This window comes from Athene noctua, chromosome 5 (assembly GCF_965140245.1).
Source record: "Athene noctua chromosome 5, bAthNoc1.hap1.1, whole genome shotgun sequence".
Lineage (NCBI taxonomy): Eukaryota > Metazoa > Chordata > Aves > Strigiformes > Strigidae > Athene > Athene noctua.
This window is the reverse complement of record NC_134041.1, coordinates 38,557,420-38,581,257: the sequence shown is the minus strand read 5'-3', so window position 1 is coordinate 38,581,257 and position 23,838 is coordinate 38,557,420. Positions and strand designations below refer to the sequence as shown.

Below are 23,838 nucleotides of genomic sequence, written 5' to 3'. Positions count from 1 at the left end.
TGCTTTGAGCACAGGTATAGTGAATACAGGGTAGAGTGTCTTTGTGTTAGAATCAGGGGGAAGGCCAACAGGGCAGATGTTGTAGTAGGAGTCTACTACAGGCCACCCAACCAGGACAGAGAGTTGGATGAGATATTTTATAGGCATTTAGGTGAAATCTCATGATCGCTTGCCCTTGTTCTTGTGGGTGACTTTAACTTCCCAGACATCTGCTGGAAATACAACACAGAGTGAGACCAGTCCCGGAGATTCTTGGAATGTGTGGTATACAACTTCCTGATGCAGCTGGTGAGTGAACTGACCAGAGAAGGTGCCCTGCTGGATCTCCTCTTTGTGAGTGGAGAAGGACTGGTGGATGATGTGGTGGTTGGAGGCCCAACCTATTCTTGTGACTAGGGCACATGTTTTGCAGAGAAATCACTCTATAACTTCTGGAGTTATAAAATGAGTACGTTTATTCAGCGCTGGGCGCATGGGGGGATCACTCCATCACAAGCATGTGCATTGTTTGCAGCTCCTGTCTGGCTTGTATGTTACAGAATAGTGCATATTCATAAAACGCCTATACATATACATAGTCTACCCCCGCCTCCCCTCGCTTCTCATGGTAATCAGGTCTCCTCCTCTTGCGCCTGCGCGATGAGCTCTTGAAGCTCCGGGCTGGGGTCATAACTTCCTGGGGAGGGGTCGTAAAGATGAAGTACCTCTTCTTCCTCGCTGATGAACTTATCACCCCGTCGCTCTGCGCAGCCTCAGTTGTTTCCCTGGGCCCTGGCCAAACCGCCAGGCCAGTTTGTGCTAGAATTTAGGATGATTTGTTGCTGGAACATAGAACTTCAAGGACCATAAGAAACTTCTCTTTGGGCTAGGAGATAGTCGCCTAGCAACATTATTAGCACCTGGTGTGTCTTTTTTGAACAGTCCTATACGCCTCCCCTTGTTTTTGCACAGGCCCTGCACCATCAATCTAAGATTGTTTAGACTCCCCGTCTCATTCCCCCCTTTTCTTCTTACTTAGTAAATTCTTTTACTACTTATTTATCTACTTCTTAACCTATTTCCCTTGTCCTATAATATGTTAGTACTATCTTACAAATTAGTTAGTTTATTGCTTAAAGTTCAGATTGTGATATAAAGCGTCATACATAGTTTGCAAGCACTTTGTAAGTCTCTAGATCCATACATATATAGCTACAGTAAGGATCAATAAAATTACTACAGATATTAATAAAGTAACCACTGGGTTAGTTAGAAGGGCTGTGTTTAAGATTCCAGTAGTGGTCGGCGACCATCTGAAGAGTGTATCCCAGAAATTATGTTTCCCTTCCTGCTCAACCATCTTTAAGACTTTTTTTATCCTTTCCCCATCATGAAAGGTTGTGAGTAAAGTTTCTTGCCCTTTTTCCTTAACTTCTTCCACTATCCGGTGTAAGTCTGGGTGTTTTAATAGGCTTTCTATACGACTTACATTTAACCCTATGGGGACAGGAAGTACCTTTACCATGAGGCTGCTTTTCAAGAGGGAATGTGTAACCACCGGGGCAGAATAAGTGAAATTACACCCTAGGATGATGGTGAAATTACAAATACAATAATTTAGATGCTGTATCAATTTCTTCTCTTGCTCATCTATGATTATTGTGTCACACAGTGTTCTTAAACATGTACATACCTTTTTGGTATAGACAATAATGGTCCTCAAATCTACGTTGGGGCATGCTTCAAAGTGGCAAATCTTTTGGTCAGTATCTAAGCAGGTATCCTGGGTTATTAAGGTATTACTTTCACATATAAATCCTTGTTGTTCTTTCATGATACAGGGTTCGAGATCTACTGCTTGCCATTTATTATCAGTATTCATAGCCCAGGTCTTATGTTCAAAGATGTACAGTAAAGTCCCGTTGTAATTGACTCCGAGACTTACAATGGGGTGTATGGTGATTAATTTTGCATCATACATTGTTAACACAAAAGTTGTTACTGTATGTGTGTCAGGCCTATAGGTGAAGTTGACCACGTTCCACCATGATTGTAACTTTGTCTCTGTGGCACTATCCCAAACTATTTTTCGAATTTCAGTGGGAAGTGCACCCTCCTCTCCTTTCCTTCTTACAGATTCTGCTACTGTTTGCATCCATAACTGGGCTTGTATGCAACTTAGAGCTATGGCGATATCACCTTGTAACGCTCCCAGGGTTTCAGCAATAAGTGTGTAGTCCTTTGTTTCTTCTTGCTCCCAATCAGGCATTACTTTTGACATTGCCCATAGATGAACCCCTAATGCTGATAGTGAAGACCTCAATGGCTGTTGTAGTTTTGATATATCCCTTGTAGTAGCTGCTGATTTGTTCATGGTTACTTCTGAATCTATTGAATTTAACACTCCCAATTCAGTTCCTAATACTCCGGTTAAGTTCCTCTGTGGTCTTTTCCGGTAGGTATTTCTCTTTTTCCTTAGCCAAATTGTCCATCCTTTGTCTGAGGTTCGTAAGAAGGGGGAACAACGTGGGTCTACATTAGAAATGTTAATTTGCATCTGTAATTTTACCTTTTTTAGAGACCATTTTGGATTGATCAGCACTTGCTGTTGGTCTATGTATCTGATTACATACGGGCTGACCTCATATACGTTGGGTGTAAGATTTACAGTGATTGGTGTGGTTGTCACTAGGGTAGTCACCGTGTTAAACTTAAAGGATAGTCCTAGTTTATCCTTGGCCCAGAGACATCTCACAGAAACAGCAGGTTGAGTCAGAGTAAAATTATACTAGCATTCTAGATATTTTGGATCACATATATGATTAATACTTGATACGATAGATTTGAGATTTAATATCTTGATCTCAGACACTGTAATATGACTCACTGACCAATGGGTGATTTCATTTATTACTCGACACCCTACTCTAATCTCTTGCCCTACCGTTCCCCGTAATTGCGGTACTCCATTGACGTCTTTCCATTCAGTTTTTGTATACACCTCTGTTCCCTGCATCACTACAGTATTTAAACTCAAGGTTGAGTTAGTATTGGTTATACCCATGCTTCCAGTATACCCAATGTACGCTTGGGACTATGGCCATTCAATGAACCTTTGACCGGGTATCTGGGGAAAGGAGATTATTAGACTTAATCGTGAGAAGCGTAGTCTTCCCGGCTGAGTTTGTGTAATCTTCCATGGGGATTTGAGGGCCCTCTTTACTCAGGTGTGATGAATCCAGGCTGAGTATTCTTTAATCTTGACGGCCATAAAAGTTGTGAGTAGCACTTGAAACGGCCCTTCCCATTGTGGTTCCAATGTCTTTTCTGTGAGAGACTTAACATACACATAGTCTCCAGGCTGAATGTTATTTACAGGCCCATCTAACCCTCTACCCCGAGTTCTAAATACATGTTTCTTAATTTTATTGAGTTGTTTATTTAATGGTATTATGTATGAAGTCATAGTTTCTTCCCTAATTTGCATCAATGTTCCCTTCTGTACCACATAAGGTGTGCTATATAACATTTCAAAATGGCTCAACCCTTCCCTGGCCCTCAGTTTTGCTCATATGTGCAAAAGTGCCACAGGGAGAGCCTGGAGCCAGGTCAGGTTTGACTTCTGCCCGAGCTTCATTATTTGCTGCTTAATCAAATGGTTCATCTTTTCTACCTGGCCACTAGATTGGGGATGATAAGGAGTGTGAAGTTGCCAGTCTATACCCAGATGACAACTGATTTGCTGAACTACTTTCGAGATAAAGTGAGGTCCTCTATCTGAGGATATAGTTGCTGGGACCCCAAAGTGTGGAATTATTTCTTGTACTAATATTTTGTCACTTCCCGGGCTTTGGCAGATCTAGTGGGGAATGCTTTTGGCCAACCTGAAAAGGCATCCGTTAATACCAGTAAATATTGATACCCCCTTTTTCTTGGAAGTTCTGAAAAATCAATTTGCCATTGTTGTCCCGGTCCATTTCTTTTTCCAATCTGGCCTACTTCTAGAATAGGGGTATTCTTAGGATTAGTCTGGAGGTAAAGGTTACACTGTTGAGTCACCTGTCTTACTATGATATACAGATTTCTAGCTCTAAGACTCTTGACTAAATATCGGTATAGGGCCTTTGCTCCCCAGTGCCCTTTCATGTGTTCCTCTCGTCCCAGATTTCTAGTTAAACAAGAGGGAATTACTACTTTTCCTTGGGGAGTGATGGCCCAACCTTTTTCATTATATGATCCTTCCAGGTCTGTAATTAACTTTTGATCTTCTTTAGTATAATTAGGCTTACCTTCTGGGATGATTTGCCCATCAGGAACTAAAACTCCCTCTATTTTTACCTCTCTTTTGACTGCTTGTTTTGCCTCTCTGTCTGCCAGTTCATTTCCTTTTTCGAAATCTGAGTTCACCTTTTGTGGGCCTTAATATGCATGATTGCCACTTTTCCTGGAAGTTGTACAGCTTCTAGCAGTTCCAGAATTTCCTTCCCATGTTTGTGTTTCTCTTGTGAGTTCAACAGTCCTCCTTCCTTCCAAATTGCTCCATGAGCGTGGACTACCCCAAAGGCATACTTCGAGTCAGTGTATTCACTGTCTTACCTTGGGCTAGTCCTAAAGCACGAGTCAGTGCGATTATCTCTGCCTTTTGGGCAGATGTATTCACAGGCAGCGGTCCTGATTCCAGTATTTCTTGGGTGGTAGTAACAGCATACCCAGCATACCTCTTGCCGCTCAAAACATAGCTGCTCCCATCTGTAAACCAGTTCTCAGCATCTTCCAAAGGGGCATCCTTCAGATCTGTGCAGCTTGAGTATGTTGCCTTGATGGTCTCCAGGCAATCATTTTGCACTGGTTCTCCTGTGTTTCCACTCAGGAAAGAAGCTGGGTTAATAATGTTAGTTACTACAGTCTCCACATCATCTTGTTCTACTAATTCTGCCTGATATTTTAAGAATCTTTGGGGTGAAAGCCAATGTCCCCCTTTGATTTCTAATATTGCAGACACTGTGAGATACAAATACAGTCATTTTCTGGCCTAAAGTGAATTTTCGTGCTTCTTGTATGTTTAAGATCACAGCTGCAACTGCTTGTAGGCATCTAGTTGCTTGGAGAAATAGGTGACTGCCTGATGATACGGGCCTAAGTCTTGTGCCAGTATTCCCAATGCAATTCCCTGTTTCTCATGTGAAAAGAGAAAGAATGGCTTACTTACATCTAGGAGTCCCAAAGCCAGAGCTGACATCAGAGCCTTTTTTAATAGGTCAAAGGCTCGTATAGCCTCCTTATTCCATTGGAGATTTTTCTGTTGAGTGGTGGTTAGTGTATATAAAGGTTTAACAAGCAATCCATAATTATAAATCAGTAGTCTGCACCACCCAGTCATTCCCAGGAACGTTCGCAGTTCTTTCACTGTCTTTGACCTCGAACTCTGGCAGATTGCCTCCTTCTGAGCTTGTCCTAAAGTTCTTTTTCTCGCACTGATTTCATAGCCCAGATAAATCACTTCGCGTTGCATCACCTGGGCCTTTTTCTTGGATACTCGGTAGCCCTGAAGTCCTCAAAAATTTAAAAGGCTTACCGTCTAGGTCACACAGGCCTCTTTTGTCTTGGTGGCAATTAGGATGTCTACATGCTGCAGCACCTTTCCCTCTTCAGGTGGAGTTGGGGTTTCAAGGTCTTTTGCTAGCTGGTTACCGAATATAGTGGGGCTGTTCTTAAATCCTTGTGGCAGCACCGTCCAGGTTAACTGGGTCTTCCGCCCACTCCTAGGATTTTCTCATTCAAATGCAAATATTTTCTGACTGGCTTCGAGGAGAGAGAGGCAAAAGAAAGCATCCTTGAGGTCTAAAACAGTAAATCAGATTAGCTCAGGAGTAAATTGTGTTTACAAAGTGCATGAGTTTGCCACCACTGGGTGGAGTTCTATTTATTAATCCTATTTGTAAAAAATTTTCTATAACTGGCTGGATCCCTTCCCGGTCTTCCTTTTAAAGGGTATTGCTTAATTCTTACCGGTTGTTGTCCTTCCTTAAGTTTTACCTCTACGGGTGAGGCATTCTTTGCCCTTCCAGGCGTGTCAGTGGCCCACACTCCGGGATACACTTGATTGATAATTTCCTCACTGATTTCTCCTCCTGTGGGGATACTAGTTAGGGACAAGCTCATAATTTGTGTAAGTTTTTTTATTTATCTCCAGAGTAATCTCTCCATTGTTAAAGGTAATGGTTGCTCCTAATTGTTCTAGTAGGTGTCTTCCTAGGAGTGCTTTTGTGGAGTAAGGCATATACAGAAATCTGTGTATGCCTAACTGCTTTCCCAGTTTATATTTCAAAGGTCTGCAAAAATAAGCAGTTTCACTTTGGCTAGTGGCTCACTTATAATCTTTTCCAGGGCAAGCACTAAAGGATCTTATGGTGGAACTAGTCCACAGTCCCTCTGCCACCCCGGGTGATTTTGGAGGGTAAAGAACATGTCTGCGTTATAAGACACCTCATCCTACTTCCCTTCCCTCTGTAAAAATAACATTAATTGCAAAAGCGTGTTATAGTCTAAGGTCCCATTTAGTGGCCATTTAGCTGCTTCTTCTAGTTTGTAAAGTGGCCACCACTGATTACAATATTTAATCAGGATTTTCTTGCTTTCCGTGCTTCCTCTCCTCGCTATGTCTTTCCAGTGCGTGAGTATGCAATCCAATGGGCTTTTCTTGAAAATTTTTCACTGCTTATTTCCCATTATTATTCATTCTTCCCAAAATCCTTTCTCTCCACTTATAGCAGTTTCTACACTGTCTTTTAACCTTCTTCCACTCTTCCTCCTTCACTTCCCAAAGTTCCGGTATCTTATGACTTCTTCTACACAATAATTATCGACGACCGAGAGGTCTAACGACACCGCTTCTTCCCAGCACTCTGCACACCTCGACCTCCTCTTATCAGATGCATAATACCACTTACATCGACAATATACGCACTCTGCTAATACCCAAGCTTGATGAAAATTACTAAAGGTAGGAGCATAGGGAAAGCAGGGGATTCTCCCACGAACCCAATCTGGTACTACTAGTTGCCCAGAAGGAGTGTGTACAATCCTTCTAGCAGGTATAAATCATTTCCCCGTGCCGACCATTCATTCCTTCTACACAAATAATTCGACCAAATCTAACTCAAACCGACAGAGAAGGGATTCCCTTTCCCATCTCCGATTCATACAATGTTTTCACAAGACATACAAGGACAGTGTATTATTTAAACAAACATAAATTTCTTATTTGTCTTGCAGCAGCTGCCTCTCACTCACACAGCGGCATCAGCGTCTCACTCACACGCTGCCCCTGCAGGCACACAGACACACAGCAGTGGCTGCTCTCACTCACACCACACAGGCACACAGACACTTAAAGGGCCCATCACACTTTTCACGCATACCACAAAATATACCGAGTTTAAACAATCACCAAATCCGTTTGTAACATATATCATAAACAATTAGCAGTCAGTTCAAAGCCAGTATATCTACAATTAATGCACTATACAATGACCTGAAGCAAGATCCTGCAGGTGACGGTAATTACCAGTACCCTGCCCAAAATGCAAACTGCCTCTTATATACCAGTCATCGGTAGTTTGCCCCAAAAGATCTTACTTTCCCACGGATTCCCAAAACCAAATGGGTATATCCCCTCCTTGGGACTGAGCCGTGCGCCAGACGTCTCTGCGCGTCTTAGCAGCAGCCCATTACCCTTATAAACATACGTCTGTCCGCGAACCAGATGGTCCTTGTCTGCTCCCGCAGTGGACAGCTGGGAGCGGAGTTCCTCCAAGAAGAGCTCGGGGTGCACCTAGGATGTCCACCTTCCAGCGGCGTCCTGGCAGCTGAGCAGAGATTGTCCCATCTGGGGTGCCAAGATGTTTTGCAGAGAAATCACTCTATAACTTCTGGAGTTATAAAATGAGTACGTTTATTCAGCACTGGGCGCACGGGGGATCGCTCCACCACAAGCATGCACATTGTTTGCAGCTCCCGTCCGGCTTATGTGTTACAGAATAGTGCATATTCATAAAACGCCTATACATATACATAGTCTACCCCCGCCTCCCCTCGCTTCTCATGGTAATCAGGTCTCCTCCTCTTGCGCCTGCGCGATGAGCTCTTGAAGCTCCGGGCTGGGGTCGCAACCTCCTGGGGAGGGGTCGTAAAGATGAAGTACCTCTTCTTCCTCGCTGATGAACTTATCACCCCGTCGCTCTGTGCAGCCTCAGTTGTTTCCCTGGGCCCTGGCCAAACCGCCAGGCCAGTTTGTGCTAGAATTTAGGATGACTTGTTGCTGGAACATACAACTTCAAGGACCATAAGAAACTTCTCTTTGGGCTAGGAGATAGTCGCCTAGCAACATTATTAGCACCTGGTGTGTCTTTTTTGAACAGTCCTATACGCCTCCCCTTGTTTTTGCACAGGCCCTGCACCATCAATCCAAGATTGTTTAGACTCCCCGTCTCACACAGTGATCATGAAATAATATTGTTCTTTATTCTTAGAGTGGCCAAGCAGGACTGATCCTGGACTTCGAAAGGGCTGACTTTGTCTTGTTTAGGCTCCTGCTCGAAAGGACCCCCTGGAAGACTATCCTGATGGGTATAGGGGCCCAGAAGCTGGGCACTCTTCAGGAAGGAAGTGTTAATGGCTCAGGAGGAGGCGGTCCTCAGGTGCTCTAAGAGAAGCCGATGCCAGAGATGACCACACTGGCTGAACAGGGAGCTTTGACTGCAACTCAGTGAGAAAAGGAGAGTTTACAGCTTTTGGAAGAAGGGGCTAGCTACACACAGTGATTACAAAGAGGCTGTGAGGCTGTGCAGGGTGGAAATCAGGGGGGCTAAAGCCCAGCTGGAAATTAGTTTGGCCTCTGCAATCAAGGATAACTAGAAATATTTCTATAAGTATGTCAGTAGCAAAAGAAAGTCCAGGGAGAGTCTCCATCCCCTGCTAGATGCAGGAGGAAACATGGTAAGAAGTGATGAGGAGAAGGCTGAGGTGCTTAATGCCTTTTTTGCCTCAGTCTTTAATAACAAGATTAGTTGTATTGAGGGAACCCGGACTCCATAGCCAGAAGACAGAGGCTGGGAGAATGACCCCCCAGCAACCCAGGAGGAGTTAGCTAGTGACCTGCTGCATCACATAGACATTCACAAGTCTGTGGGACCCGAGGGTGCTGAAGGAGCTGGCTGAGGTGCTTGCCAAGCTGCTTTCCATCATTTACCAACAGTTCTGACTGATTAGAAATTGACCAATGTGACACCCATCTATAAGAAGAGTCGGAAGGATGATCCGGGAGATTACAGGCCTGTCAGCTTGGCTTCGGTACCCAAGAAGCAGATGGAGCAGCTCATTCTAAATACCATCATACAACAATGAGGGACAACCAGATGCTCAGGCTCAGTCAGTATGGGTTTATGAAAGGCAGGTCCTGCCTAACAAACCTTCAATGACAGGGCAACCCGCTTATTGGGTGAGGGAAGGGCTGTGGATGTTGTTTACCTTGACTTTAGTAAGGCCTTTGACACCGTTTCCCACAGCATTTTCTTGGCAAAAATGGCTGCTCGAGGCTTGGACAATAGCGCATTTGCTGGGTAAAAAAACTGGCTGGATGGCTGAGCCCAAAGAGTGGTGGTGAATGGAGTTAAATCCGGCTTAGTTTTGGGGCCACTCCTGTTTCACATCTTTATTGATGATCTAGATGAGGGGATCAAGTGCACCCTCAGTAAGTTTGCAGATGACACCAAGTTGGGTGGGAGTGTTGATCTGCTCGAGGGTAGGGAGGCTCTGCAGAGAGATCTAGACAGGCTGGAGCCATGGGCTGAGGCCAACTGTAGGAGTTTCAATAAGGCCAAATGCTGGGAGCTGCCCTTGGGCCACAACAACCCCCAGCAGCGCTACAGGCTTGGGGAGGAGTGGCTGGAGAGCTGCCAGTCAGAGAGGGACCTGGGGAAGTTGATTGGCAGCCGGCTGAACAGGAGCCAGCAGTGTGCCCAGGTGGCCAAGAAGGCTAATGGCATCCTGGCTTGTATCAGGATTAGTGTGACCAGCAGGGACAGGGAAGGTGTCTTGCCCCTGTACTTGGCACTGGTGAGGCTGCACCTTGATGACTGTATTCAGTTTTGGACCCCTCACTACAAAAAGGACATTGAATGACTCGAGCGTGTCCAGAGAAGATCAATGAAGCTGGTGCAGGGTCTGGAGCACAGGTTGTACGAGGAGCGGCTGAGGGAACTGGGATTGTTTAGTCTGGAGAAGAGGAGGCTGAGGGGAGACCTTATCACCTTCTACAACTACCTTAATGGAGGTTGCAGAGAGCTGGCTTTGAGCTTCTTTAACATAGTGGTAAGCAACAGGACAAGAGGGAATGGCCTCAGGTTGCACCAGGGAAGGTTTAGACTAGATGTCAGGAAGTATTTCTTTCCAGAACAGGTTGTTTTGTGTTGGAATGGGCTGCCCAGGGAGGTGGTGGAGTCCCCATCCCTGGAGGTGTTTAAGAGTAGGGTCGATTTGGAGCTTAAGGATATGCTGTAGTTGGTAACTGTCAGTACTAGGTGAATGGTTGGACTAGATGATCTTCAAGGTCCTTTCCAACCTAGATGATTCTATGATATATGTCTTCTAAATATTTCCAGGGATGGTGACTCAATCACTTCCCTGGGCAGCCAGTTCCAGTGCTTGATAACCATTTCTGTGAAGAAATTTTTTCCTAATATCTGATCTAAACCTCCCCTGGAGCAACTTGAGGCCATTTCTTCTTGTCCTATTGCTTGCTGGGGAGACCAATATCCACCTCACTACAACCTCCTTTCAGGTAGCTGTAGAGGGCAATGAGGTCTTCCCTGAGCCTCCTTTCCTCCAGTCTAAGCAACCCCAGTTCCCACAGCTGCTCCTCATAGGACTTGTTGTCTAGGCCCTTCACCAGTTTAATTGCCTTTCTTTGGACACACTCCAGCACCTTGCTGTCTTCTAAGGTTACGTGGACATAGCAGGGTAGAATGACATTTTAAGTAATGAGGGGGAGCTGCCCTCAGTTTGTGGAGAGGTTGTTTTAGTTTGAATGTGTAAATTGGATATTAAAAGACAAACTGCTTGAGAATAGCGAAAGGATATAAAAGACTAGAACATGGATCTGTTGCTTGATTTGGATTAGTTTAAGTCAGAAATATTTATTACACAAACATATGAATTGGTGTAAAGTTTTTATGTTGTTAATTAGATTTGTTGCTTGTTGAAAGTAAGTGTGTGGACCAGTCAGTTTAATTCAAAAGGTTTTAAACAAGGTACAAGTTCAGAAGACAAACTGTAATTAATTAAAGAGGAGGCTAATATAATGAACTGTGACACTAAGAAGTTCTAAAGAGTCAAGCATGGCTACTCTCTGGGGTGGTACCATAAAATGACTAAATAGGAAATAACCTCAAAATGCATTAAACATTCTGAAATCTTCAGTAGTGTGCTGGTAAAAGGTTTAGTGCAAGTCACTGGGACATGGATAACTCCCACTTGCTACTGCGTGGAATTGTTAATTTAGTACTGTGCTTCTTGAGTAATCATGAATAATTAAATTGAAATACTTTTTAAAAGTAGTTTATAAAATGCAAGAATGGTATGGAATAAAAGCACTCTAAATCCTTTTTTTCAAGAGATTTGCTCATGAGGAGGAATGTCACATTACTGTTGTCTGAGATCACAGTCATTTAGTTGAGCAACCGTGCTACTGGCTAAGTGTGAGACTGTTGGTTAGTAATCTAATTCATTTTTTTCTTTTTGTTTTAGCTAGCTGGGGTGGCCTTCCTTGCAGCTGGTCTGTGGGCATGGAGTGAAAAGGTAAGGGTAGAAATGACTGTTCTTACTTTGGCTGCCTTCTCCTGCCCCAATAAAATTATTTCCTTAGGAAGCAGCAAATGTTAAATGTAGCATCTGAGCTCAGGACCATGTTCAAATGATTGAAACTGAGTTTAGCTGCAGTTTTATTCTTGTCCCTGATCAGGTGTTAAGTTGTGGCCCTTGATGTTTAGACCTTTTCACGTAAACTTGTAAGATCAGGATCCTAGTGAGAATTTAATCGTTATGAATAGTCTTTATGAACTGGTTCTCTTTTGAAAGTGTTTTCTAAAATACACTTCTCTACCCATCTCTATTAAAAATGAGAAGCATTTGTGAGTAATGTAAAAGATACATATTTTTATATTTACAAAGACCTCAAACCAAACATATCTTTGAGACCATCTTTCCGAAGTATTCCAGTCTTCAGGCTATCTGTTGTCTTCCACTTTACTCCCCATGGAATTGCTTAAGTCTCTGCGTAGAGGAACAAAATTGGAATGTGATTTAGCTGCATAATACTCTTACTTTTGGCAAAGTTCTCTTTAAGCTGAATAACTTCCTCGGAGAAGTCTGTGCAGGCATGTACCTATGCAGTTTTCCTGTTATAAGAAAGATGTTATAAGAGATGGTTTAGGTGTGGAAATGAATGGTGCTCCCTTGTTATGAATAAAGCATAGCATAGCTTTATGATTGCAAGCAGTAGGGAAAAGTGACAGTTACCAGCAGATTTATTCATCTGCATCTTACAAGTGGAGGGCAGGTACCCTCACTGTTCAGTTGTGCTGCTGAGTAAGAACACTTTAATTATCATTGTAGGGTAACGTTTCTTTAATCAGAGTGCATGTACACAGCAGCTCCCAACATAGAGAGAAGTTCTGGGATTCGTCCACTTTTTGGAATTGAAAGAGTTTTATGATGATCTTAATGCTTCCTATATGTGTGCACACATTCTCAAAACTAGCTTAGGCTGCTTATCAGTGATATCACTGTCTCCACCCACAAAGGCATTTAACTCTTGTTATAAAAGGATTTTCTTTCCAACCCTATAGGGAGGGTATTAAACTTTTCTTGAATTTATGTTCTCTCGTGTTCAGACATGATCTTCTGTTCTGTAAAGAAGCACATAGGATCTGTGTGGTTGGAAATTAGTAGCTCACAACTCCCTCCCTTTGCCAAATGGACTTTATGGTACAGTGAAGTTACTCAAAGACAAGGACAGATTCTTTCTGTCTTTATTTCTTAAGTTTTGCCTGAACTATTTCTGCTCTCTGTCCTATCTTGCAAATAAGTTCTTCAAAGCTTTTCCTGTGGTGTTGAACCTCTGAATGGCTCATGAAATCTGTACATTATTTTTCATGTCTATTGTTCTGTGTTGTGTGGGCAGTCTTTCATACTAGTGCTGTTCTTCAGCTATGGTGCATGTATAGATCTGTCTGTTTACAGATAAAAATCTTGGTGCACAATAAATGGGAAGTAAGAGAAAAACATTCCAGAAGCTGTGCTGCAGTGGTAAACCCAAAGATAAACTACAGGTGGTGGAAGAGTTTTGAACATCCTGTCTCTGAGTGCAGCATGAAGTACGTTGGAGCCCTTTTAATTTATCTGTTTTTTCTTGTCTTTTTCTTTTTTCACTAGGACTACACTTCATACCGATTCTTTAGCAGTCTTTTTCTGGATATAAATCCCATGCGTTTCTTAGCTGATAATATATCAAAATGAGATTGCTGGTTTGTAAGAACTGTAGAAAATACTGTATGTAATGTTACTCATCCTGATTTGTTGTTGGGAGATAATGGGCATGTGAGCAATCCTGCACATGTGCACGCCTCGGCAAGGACATGACAAGGACATAGCCCTGAAGGGAGAACAAAGAACTCAGCAAACAAACAACTCCAGGAGATGGGTTGGACAGAGAAAGACATTGAGTGTGGCACTTACTATCCAATTGCAAGAAGGCTTGAAACGCGTGGACAAAGCTATCTATCCAGTCATAAGGACTGTACCACGTACCGTTTGCGTGCACAAGAGAGAGCATTATAAAAGGGCTTGTTTACCTTCAATAAATGGACATTGCTTGATCATATTGGTCGTGTGCATGTCCCTATCTCCCGCAAAGTGGTGCCCGAACAGGGACCCTCAAGATTGGCACAAGTCTTCGATGAAGGACTCGACGGAGATGCAATCTAGGGTGGAAAGCTGGTCGAAACTGATCCAGACCCTGCCCCGGAGTCTGAGGATAAGGAAGCAGCGCGCTGTAATTTGGGTTGAAGATCTGCAAAAAAAAAAAAAGCGGCGGCTGGGCAGAAATGGGGTCTACACTCGATAAAGATGAGCAAGTAGTGGTGAAAGTCCCCCAAAATATCCTCTCCATGAGAGGGATAAAATATGGTAAGTCCACCCTGGAAGACTTGGTAAAATGGAGCCGGGAAAGAGGACTTATCTCCAGTGCAGGTCTCGCATTTGAGATATCTACCTGGGAATCCATAGGAAAACAGCTCTGGGACTCGATCAGTGAGGGGGGAAGGTCAGCAGGAGAAGTGAGCGGCTATCCCATGCTCTGGAAGCTGATCCGCGAGACAGTGTAGGAGCTGAGTGGCGACCGTGTGGCTGGTGACCTCGTGGCTGTCACTTCCACCTTTGCAGCTCTAGGAGCGGCATCTAACTCTGATATGCCACCTCCGGTGCCTGCGCCACTAGCAGATCCCATCGTGTTAGGTCAGCCAAAAAAACTGTTTGCTTCATCGGTCATGCTGGCGGGACCGTGGTGGGCAATGGGGGCTAGACCGGGGGCTGCACAGTCGGGAGTGGGAGATGCCGGAATTGCACCTGATGCTGTGAGAGAGGAGAATGAGGAGAGACCGGAAGAGTTGCCGGAGTCCAGCAGTGGGTGGAGCACGGATGGGAACGTAGATGGAACCGACGTATCGCTACCTATGCCTTCCTCGCAGGGAGAAAAAACCCCCGCCTTACAAGTTGGCTTTTCAAACACAGAAACCTTACTCCTGCAACTTGTAGACAAGCTTGAAAAACTGGCTGCAACACAGGGGGAGAAGATGGAGCACAAATCATATACCTTTTCATCTGGTATGCAGCCGCAACCATCTGCTCCTGACCCACCACCTGAGTATTCAGTTCCAGTACCTGCTTCTAATCCATTTTTGTTATCACAGGTGAAGGCTGCGCTTCCTTTGTCTCACCCTACAACTTCACATCTTTTACTTCACATCTTTTTTTCTTCACAGGTGCAGAGTGCCTCTGTGGCCACGTGCCGATGGAAAGCGATTATTAGAGATGCTATAGTGGAGGGGTCTTTTATTCCTGAAAGCGTACAGGCGTTTCCTATTTCTGTTAATAGTGTTAGCGGTACTAACGAATGGGTTCCTTTAGATTGGAAATTGCTTGAAAAGGCTAGAGCTTCAGTAATGCAAAATGGTCTTCATCATCAATTAACAAAACAAATCATTAATTATACTTTTTCATCATCACTGTTAATTGCAAAAGATATTGATCAAATAGCGGCAGTTACATTAACTCAATCTAAAAAAATGTTATTTGAAAGTGCATGGACTAAAACTTAGCTAATAATGAGCAAGCTCAGCTGTGACGACAAGACGATCCACTTTATCTCGTTCAAGCACAAATGTTGTTAGGTACAGGACCCTTTGCAGCAGTAGATATACAAGTCAATTTCTCTAATGAAATGTTGCGACTATTGCAGTCACTAGCTTGTCACGCCCTAATGTCTGTACTTGATACAGAAGGGAAATGGCAAGATAAATTTGTAGCAGTAAAACAAGGTCTTAATGAGCCTTTTTCTAAATTTGTAGATTGCCTCTATGACTCTCTTGAACAGCAGTATAACATGACCATAGAAATGAAGGAAAACATGTGTAAATTAATGGCCTTTTGAGAATGCCAATCCATCTACCAAGCGATTGTTAGTTACTCTCCCACAAGGAGCATCTGTAGCTGACATGTTTGAATTAACCAATAGAGGGATGCAGCAAGCTAATGTTATAGCTTATGCGGCTGCTGTGCGCGAGGTGGTTGCACCATTTCTCCAAAATAAAGAGGGGGGAGAAAAAAAAGAGGGAAGAAGTGCTATAATTGTGGCAAAGAAGGTCACTTTCAAGCGCAATGCAAAAGTACACAGGTTCAAAAAAGGTGTAATAATTGTCATAGAGATAATCACCATGCTAAGGAGTGTAGAAAGCATTCGGGAAACTTGAGAAGGAGCACGAATCCCTCTTGTGCGCGGACACAAGTAAGGGGTGTATGGCAAGCTCAGAATCAGGGACAGGAGGTGGTTTCCTGTCCAGTCTCACCTCTGCCACAGCAGGGAGTGCCGGAGTGGACGTGGAAACAGTAGTAGACATCACAATACAAGATCAGAACGTCCACTTAGTGGATAGTAATGTGAAAGGACTGTTACGATTTGGATTAAGTGCTCTCTTAATAGGGAGATCATCAACAACTTGCCAAGGCAGTCAAGTATTATTGGGAGTAAATGATGTGGATTATACTGGTGTTATAAAAATAATGGTTCAAACCCTAACCCCACCTGTGTTTATTCCCAAAGACAGCAGAATTGCCCAGCTTGTGCCATTTAAAGCCTGTGTTCCAAATATAGGGGAAGGTAATCGAGGGACTGGTGGATTTGGATCAACCAGACAACCGCAAGTATATCTGTTTTTTGATATAAACCGAGGAAAACCAGAATGTGAAATGGTCATCCAATCCCCTGATGGGACTTGGAAAAAAATAAAAATGTTGGTAGATACAGGGGTCGACATTACAATTATTTCAGCCCAACAGTTGTCTGCCTCATGGCCTTACCATTGCGGCGACCACAGGAGTGTTTGGCATTGGGGGATCCCAAGCCACCAGAATTAGTAAAAATCTCACTGTAATTTTAGTCAATGCAGTGATAGAGTCTATGAGATCTTTACAGCCAGGATTACCTTCTTCCATGATACCAGAGTCTTGGTCAATATTAATCACTGATCTAAAGGATTGTTTTTTCACCATTCCACTTCATGAGGATGGAGGGGAAAAGTTTGTATTCTCTGTACCATCTATAAATAAGGCTGAACCAGCAAAACGGTATCATTTGGTAGTGTTACCTCAAGGGATGAAGCATTCTCCCGCTATGTGTCATATCTTTGTTGCCTGGGCATTAGAACCAGTCAGAAAAAGGTTTCCTCAACTAATTATTTACCATTACATGGATGATATATTAATAGCCGGGGAACACATGCAATCAGAAGTTATATTAGGTCATTTGCAAAAGGAACTGTCCAATAGAGGTTTGAAAATAGCCCCTGAAAAAGTACAGTCTACCTCTCCTTGGAAGTATTTAGGGTGGACAATAAGCAATGCCATTATTCGTCCACAGAAATTAAAAATTAACACAGAGGTTCACACATTACATGATGTCCAAAAAAAATGATTGGAGATATCCAATGGGTTAGAAATTTATGTGGTATTACCAATGATGATTTAAAGCCATTAATGCCATTATTGAATGCTACTGTTCAAGCTGATAGTAAAAGAACCTTGACACAGGAGCATAAAATTGCTTTGCAGAAAATTACAGATAAGATAGTCGTGTCATGCACAATGAATACAATTAGACCTCCCAGTGCAACTAATGTTTATCAATAGTGGAGGAAATAGACAATATCCATTAGCCATCATTATGCAATGGAACTCAGAACAGAGACAACCATTGCGAATGCTAGAGTGGGTTTTTACCGCTCATACCCCAAAGAAAACCATAACCACAAGAGCAGAATTAGTATCACAGTTAATTATGAAAGGCAGACACAGAATTATTGAAATTACAGGCACCGATCCTTAAACTATTATTGTCCCACTAATACAAGAATATTTAGAATGGCTCTTAGACATTCTGAGGCATTACAAGTTGCCCTTGAAGATTATACTGGCCAACTGTCTAATGTTTATCCAGCACATTGATTACTAGCGTTGTTAATGAACCAAGTAATTGAAAATTTTCCAATGCAGTCAGAAGTACCAGTTCAAGGGTTAAGAGTTTTTACAGATGCAGGGAAAAAATCAAACCAAGCTGCATGTACCTGGTTAGAAGGAGAGGAATGGAGATATCACCTCATTCAAGGCCAAAGAGAAGATTCCTTGCAGACGTTAGAACTCCAAGCAGTTTTGTGGGCATTTTTGTCCTGGACAGATTTGGGATTAAATGTAGTGTCTCTGATTCACTCTGTGTAGTAGGAGTAGTAAAAAGGATTGAATGAGGACAAGTAAAAGAAATAAAAAAATGAACGCTTAAGGAAACTGTTGCAACAATTAGTTCACACTCTTGATCAGAGAAGTGTTGTCTACTTTATTACTTGCATCAGAAGTCACCAATCCAAAGAGGGATTAGGGTATGGAAATGAACTAACTGATCAGTTAGTTGCTCCAGCCTGGTCTGGGCCCTCTCCAAATTTGTTTGCACGAGCTAGAGAATCTCACAGTTTTTTTCATCAGTCAGCAAAAATGTTGCATAAACAATTTAAAATTCCTTTTGCGAATGCGAAGGGCATTGTTGAATCTTCCCCATCCTGTCAAAAAATAGGGTTTGGGCTGGGAACAGGAGTTAACCCACGGGGCCTATCACCTTTACAATTGTGGCAAATGGATGTTACTCATATAACAGAATTTGGTAGGTTAAAATCTGTACATGTTGTTATTGATACCTTCTCCATGGCTATTTGGGCTACAGCTCAAGCTGGAGAGACAGCTAAACATGTTGGAAAACATTTATATAGTTCTTTTGCTGTACTTGGGGTGCCAAGAAAGATCAAAACAGACAATGATCCAGCATATATTTCTGGATGCTTCTAACGCTTCTGTGTCTTATGGGGCATCAAACACTGCACAAGAATTGCACAATCTCCCACTGGACAAGCAATCATCGAACGGGCTCATCAAACTCTGAAGCAAATGCTTCAAAAACAAAAAGGGAGAATGCCAGGTGTGATGCCAGCTGAACTGTTAAACAAAGTTTTATATGTTTTAAATTTTTTGAGGCTTACAGGAGAATGTCAAGAACCACCAATGATGATTCACAGTTTAGCAATAAAGGGTGATGCTGAACAATCCATGGGCACACAGCAACGGTTAGTTATGTTCAAAAACTTAAATACTGGGCAATGGGAAGGACTTGTTAAAGCACAATTAACGGGCAGAGGTTATATGTGTTTTCTTACAGATCATGGCTTATGGTGGGTTCCATTTTGCTGGGTGCGGCCTTGGAAAGAAGGTCAAGTTCACAATCCTAAACCTTGCAATGGTTCTGACAGTGATTAATGCTCATACATTCTGAATGTGTTTAGAAATCCCTTCCAAACCAGTAGGAGCCCAAGTTACATAGGAAAGTTAACTATGTTCACAGGATAGTTGAAGTTGTTGTTACAAGGGGGAATTGTTGTTATGTTTGTCATTATTTTGCCATGCTTAGTTTGTTTTATTAAACAATCATTCAAAAAAGCCTGTAAAGAATGTGGATTGCTCAAAAACAAAAAGAGGGATATGTTGGGAGATAATGGGCATGTGAGCAATCCTGCACATGTGCATGCCTTGGCAAGGACATGACAAGGACACAGCCCTGAAGGGAGAACAAAGAACTCAGCAAACAAACAACTCCAGGAGATGGGTTGGGCGGAGAAAGATATTGAGTGTGGCCCTTATTATACAATCTCAAGAAGGCTTGAAGCATGTGGACGAAGCTAACTATCCAGTCATAAGGACTGTACCATGTACCATTCGCATGCACAGGAGAAAGCATTATAAAAGGGCTTGTTTACCTTCAATAAATGGACATTGCTTGATCATATTGGTTGTGTGCATGTCCCTATCTCCCGCGATTTGTGTTACCCATTTGAGTCAAATTGAGTCTGTTAAACTGGTATATCTAATTGGCCTATCCTTCTAATCTTGTAACTTGGTTTTATTATTCTGAATAATAATGTGAAAGTTAAATTGCATAAAATTTTCAAAGTCTACACAATAAAGACTGGGTAGATGTTAATATCTGTCACCCAAGAGATACAGCAAAAATCACTAAGAGGAAGAGAATTACAATAAATTGTTAATAGAAGGAAGGTGAATAACACTGAGCTGTCTCATCAGGGAATGATTTTTATTGGACACACAGAAAGATCTGGGAAACTAGAGGCTAGTCAGCTTAACTTCATTCCAGGAAGTTTATGGCTAATAAAAAGATGAAGAAGGAGCAGTCACTCTACTTCAAAGACAGACTGTTATTTAGAGGGACTGCAAGAGCATGGAGAAATGGGATGACAGGAACCTTATGGAAGTTATTTAAAAAAAAAAAAAAAAAAAAAGGCAGATGGGCAGATGCAAAATCCTGTGCCTGAGATGGAGTAATGCCAAGGAAAAAAATCCTTGAGCTCCTGCTCATCAGCAGGTTGAATATCAGGTGTGCCCTCATGTCAAGACCAACAGCATACTGAGCTATATTGGCACCAATGTGGCCAGTGGTTGAGGGAGGAGCTTTTTCCAACAATATTCATCACACTTGAGGCTACATCTGGAGTACCCTGTCCAGTTTTGGGCTCCCTTATGTTAGGCAGGCCTTTTCCAACCTTACCTTATTCTGTAATTAAGTTTAGTTACTCTTTAGTCTGCTGATGTTTTTTGTTTGTATACAGAGGTATGTAAATTGTCCGACGGTATGTGCACGTAACTTCTGTTGCAGTCAATTGCAGTGTGATATTGTGACAATCAATATCCAGTGTACAGAACTTCAGTATAAGATGTTAACTCTCTCCTTGTCAGATGCATATTATAGTATGCATACTATTGTATCTCAGAAGAGTAACTGGTTTGACATTTGTTAATGGCTGTATTAGAGTTGGTTTGTGGGTTGTTTTTTTTTTTTTTTTCTGTTTTAAAGACAATCTATTTTTGCCCTCTGCCAACACACTTCAGTTGAGGTGGTGGCATGATGCTTGTAAACATTAAAAGGAAGTGGAAAACAAGTGAAGTGTGTACAGTTGAACTGTTAATTCACTGTTCTAAGTGACTGAAAGGAAGACTTAAAGAAGCTGAGTTTTACTCTTGGATTTTCTGATACTTTCAGGTATCAGACTTCATTTCTGCATACCTGTAGGAAATCTAGGTGCTGTTGTGAAAAAGAGCTTTTACCATCCTGCAGATGGCACAGCCAGAAGCATCCTTAGAGAGATAAGGTAGAATGAGATAGTGCCCAGAAATAATTCTCTTGCTTACTTACTTCCTTCAGGTTTTTTCACTTAACGTCTTTTGTTAAGCAAAAAACCCCTCACGACCTTCTTTTCAAAAGAGAATGTTGTAAACATCAAATGTGAATATGAAGAAATTGTGAACCAGCAACATCTGAGGGTGAATAATAGAGCCTAGTTCCTGCCCACTTTACTTCATAACATGCTTTGATCAGAGGAAGTTTTCTTCCCAAAGATGTTGCTTGAGCAAGTGAGATTGAAAAAAAGCTCGAGTTCAGGCGTGGGAAAGGAGGTGGCTGAAATAGTTGTGAAAGTTTCAGCGTCCTGGTCACACAGTGTTTGGTTTCATAGTGTATTCGTTCTACAAAGACACTGGATTAGTCTAGCTGATCCTGGCATGTCTTCGATGATTGTGGGGTCTGAGCCAAGGTTTGATTAGGTGAGACTCTTGTAATTAACCTGGCAGACCAAGGTAGTTGATAGTTAGCTGTGAGGTCTTAAAGTTTGTAAGAATGGAAATGTGTCACTGGTGACACTAACTAGAAAAGTCTTTGCTTCCCAAGACTTTCTGAATGCTGAGAAATCTATAAACTGTGACCACATTTTAATAGGCTATTTCAACTGTTAATCACCAGCTATTGCAACGCAATTCTGAATTCAGTTCAATTACTTTTTCATTTTCCTCCCCTCAGCCAGTTTTGGTGAAAACAACTCTGTTGTCTTGCTGTTGCCAAATTAACAGCTCTAACAAGATCTGTCATGGAACACATTATGAAAGAAGACGGAACTCCTGTGTACCACTATAGTATTGTTAATCAGTGTCTTTTCGTCAGCTGATGAAGATTCTCCATGTGCACATTTTCTTTTAATGCTGTAGTTTGAAGACATTTTTGTTAAGTAAGCATTTAAATACTGAGTGATAGGGATTTTTCAAGATACTCTCTTACGGCGTGTATTCTTTGCACTTAACTCTAGCACAAATACTTGGATAGCAAGATGAGAACTTACATTCCCTTGACAGAATTAGACTGCTTATATGAATTACTTTGAGTTTCTCTGATATTTTTCTCTTAAATATAGTTGATTTGAGAAAATACTATCTTTTGTTTTTTTCTTTATAAACATGTGATTATGGGATATTGTACTTTGTTGATTTTTGTTATTTCTGTTTTAAAAGGGAAGTATTTCCATATTAAAATGTTCTGTGTGTTGCTCATGGGTGTATGATGAACATGCAGACTATTGCAAGGCTGCCTGAATATCCCTACAAATTGTTCTTGTTAACTTTGAGTTTCAGCTGTTTGTTCCTTCTGTCTTCTGCATGTTGCATCTTGTTTTTGCACATTACATGAGAAGCTTGTGTTATATGTATCTGGTGGAATTTTATTGGTAGCTGGTATATAGACTTAATTCCTTCAAAATATAATCTAGAAATAAGAGCTTCACTGTGTTAGCATTATATTTACAAAGACTTAGAAACTCTGTGCTAAGATCTAGGCAGACAGGCTTAAATAGGTAAGATTATTGTCAAGATAAGCAGTGTCTCTGGATAGTTAACAAAAAAGAAAATATTGCTGCTAAATAATGCAAATTGAAAGTATCTTATAGGGAATAGATAACTTCTCTTCATGCAAGAATTTTATCTGGGGTGAAAGGGGAATATTTAGAGTATAATTTTGAACTTTTTGCAAGATTTTGGAGGAACATTCCTAAGACTATTAAACATTAGAAGGGGTATGACTAAACTGTTGAGAGGAAAAATCTGCTTCCCTTGAAAACCCAAACACTTTGTTCTCCTCCTTTAAACTGTCACCCATAACCTGCTTTGTAGTTAGAAGGTCTCTCTCTGCCACCTAAACATTAAGATTGGAAAAATACATTTATTAATTTTTTAAAAGACTTTGCAATTGGACTGCCCTTCTAATTGATGCACTTCAGGTCAATATAAAGCAGTAATTCCTCCTTGAAACTAATTGAATATTCAGTAATAGTATTGAGCTTTTGGCACCATCTTGTGGAAGTTTTTTTGCCAGATAGATCTAGGAGAATGTAATCTGACAAGTTCACTGTACTGGATTTACTTACTAAAAGAATTAATAGCTACAACTTTGCATTAATACTTCCTCAGCCAGGGTGAAGAAAATTGGTATTGTCAATAACCATTTCATAAGACTCCTGTGTGGGTCAAGGGTTGACAAGCTCAAGGGTTTGCAACTGATTCGTTTGGAGTCATGTGGAAATCATGGACATCCAGAAGAGGAATGTTAAATTAAAAACACACAGTTGTTACCTTTTTCTGTTACTCCGTTTTTCTTCTTTCAGGGTGTGTTGTCTGATCTGACGAAGGTGACTGGTCTTCATGGTCTGGACCCAGTAGTGCTTGTCCTAGTGGTGGGAATAGTGATGTTTACTTTGGGATTTGCTGGTTGTGTAGGAGCACTGAGAGAAAACATCTGCCTTCTGAAGTTTGTAAGTAACATTGTTATATGAGTGGATTATTACACATGTGAAAGCTGCCAATGATGGGTGAAGAACAAGTAGGAAACCCAGATTAGTTAATTTATAGAATTTGGTTTGTTACAATGTATAGGGTAAATTTAGTCCCCCAAGGAGCCTTTGAATAATGGTATTAAAAGCAGTATAGGTTCAAACCTATGTATATTTTCCCTCTTGTGGAAAATGCTGCTTCTTTTTCATTCATTCTGCTAAACAGTGATACTATAATATGTATACCAGAATCTAACACTCTGTAATA

The 23,838-nt window shown here is 41.8% G+C and overlaps 1 protein-coding gene across 2 annotated transcripts in view; it reads left to right on the top strand.

The window, feature by feature from the left end:
* TSPAN14 (tetraspanin 14) overlaps positions 1–23,838 on the top strand; it is a 79,577-nt gene that overhangs the window by 26,029 nt on the left and 29,710 nt on the right. For both annotated transcript variants that reach the window (XM_074907089.1, XM_074907090.1), the window contains exons 3-4: positions 11,785–11,835; positions 23,406–23,552. In XM_074907089.1, the coding sequence (XP_074763190.1) occupies positions 11,785–11,835; positions 23,406–23,552 (198 nt within the window). The remainder of the gene's footprint in view (positions 1–11,784; positions 11,836–23,405; positions 23,553–23,838) is intronic.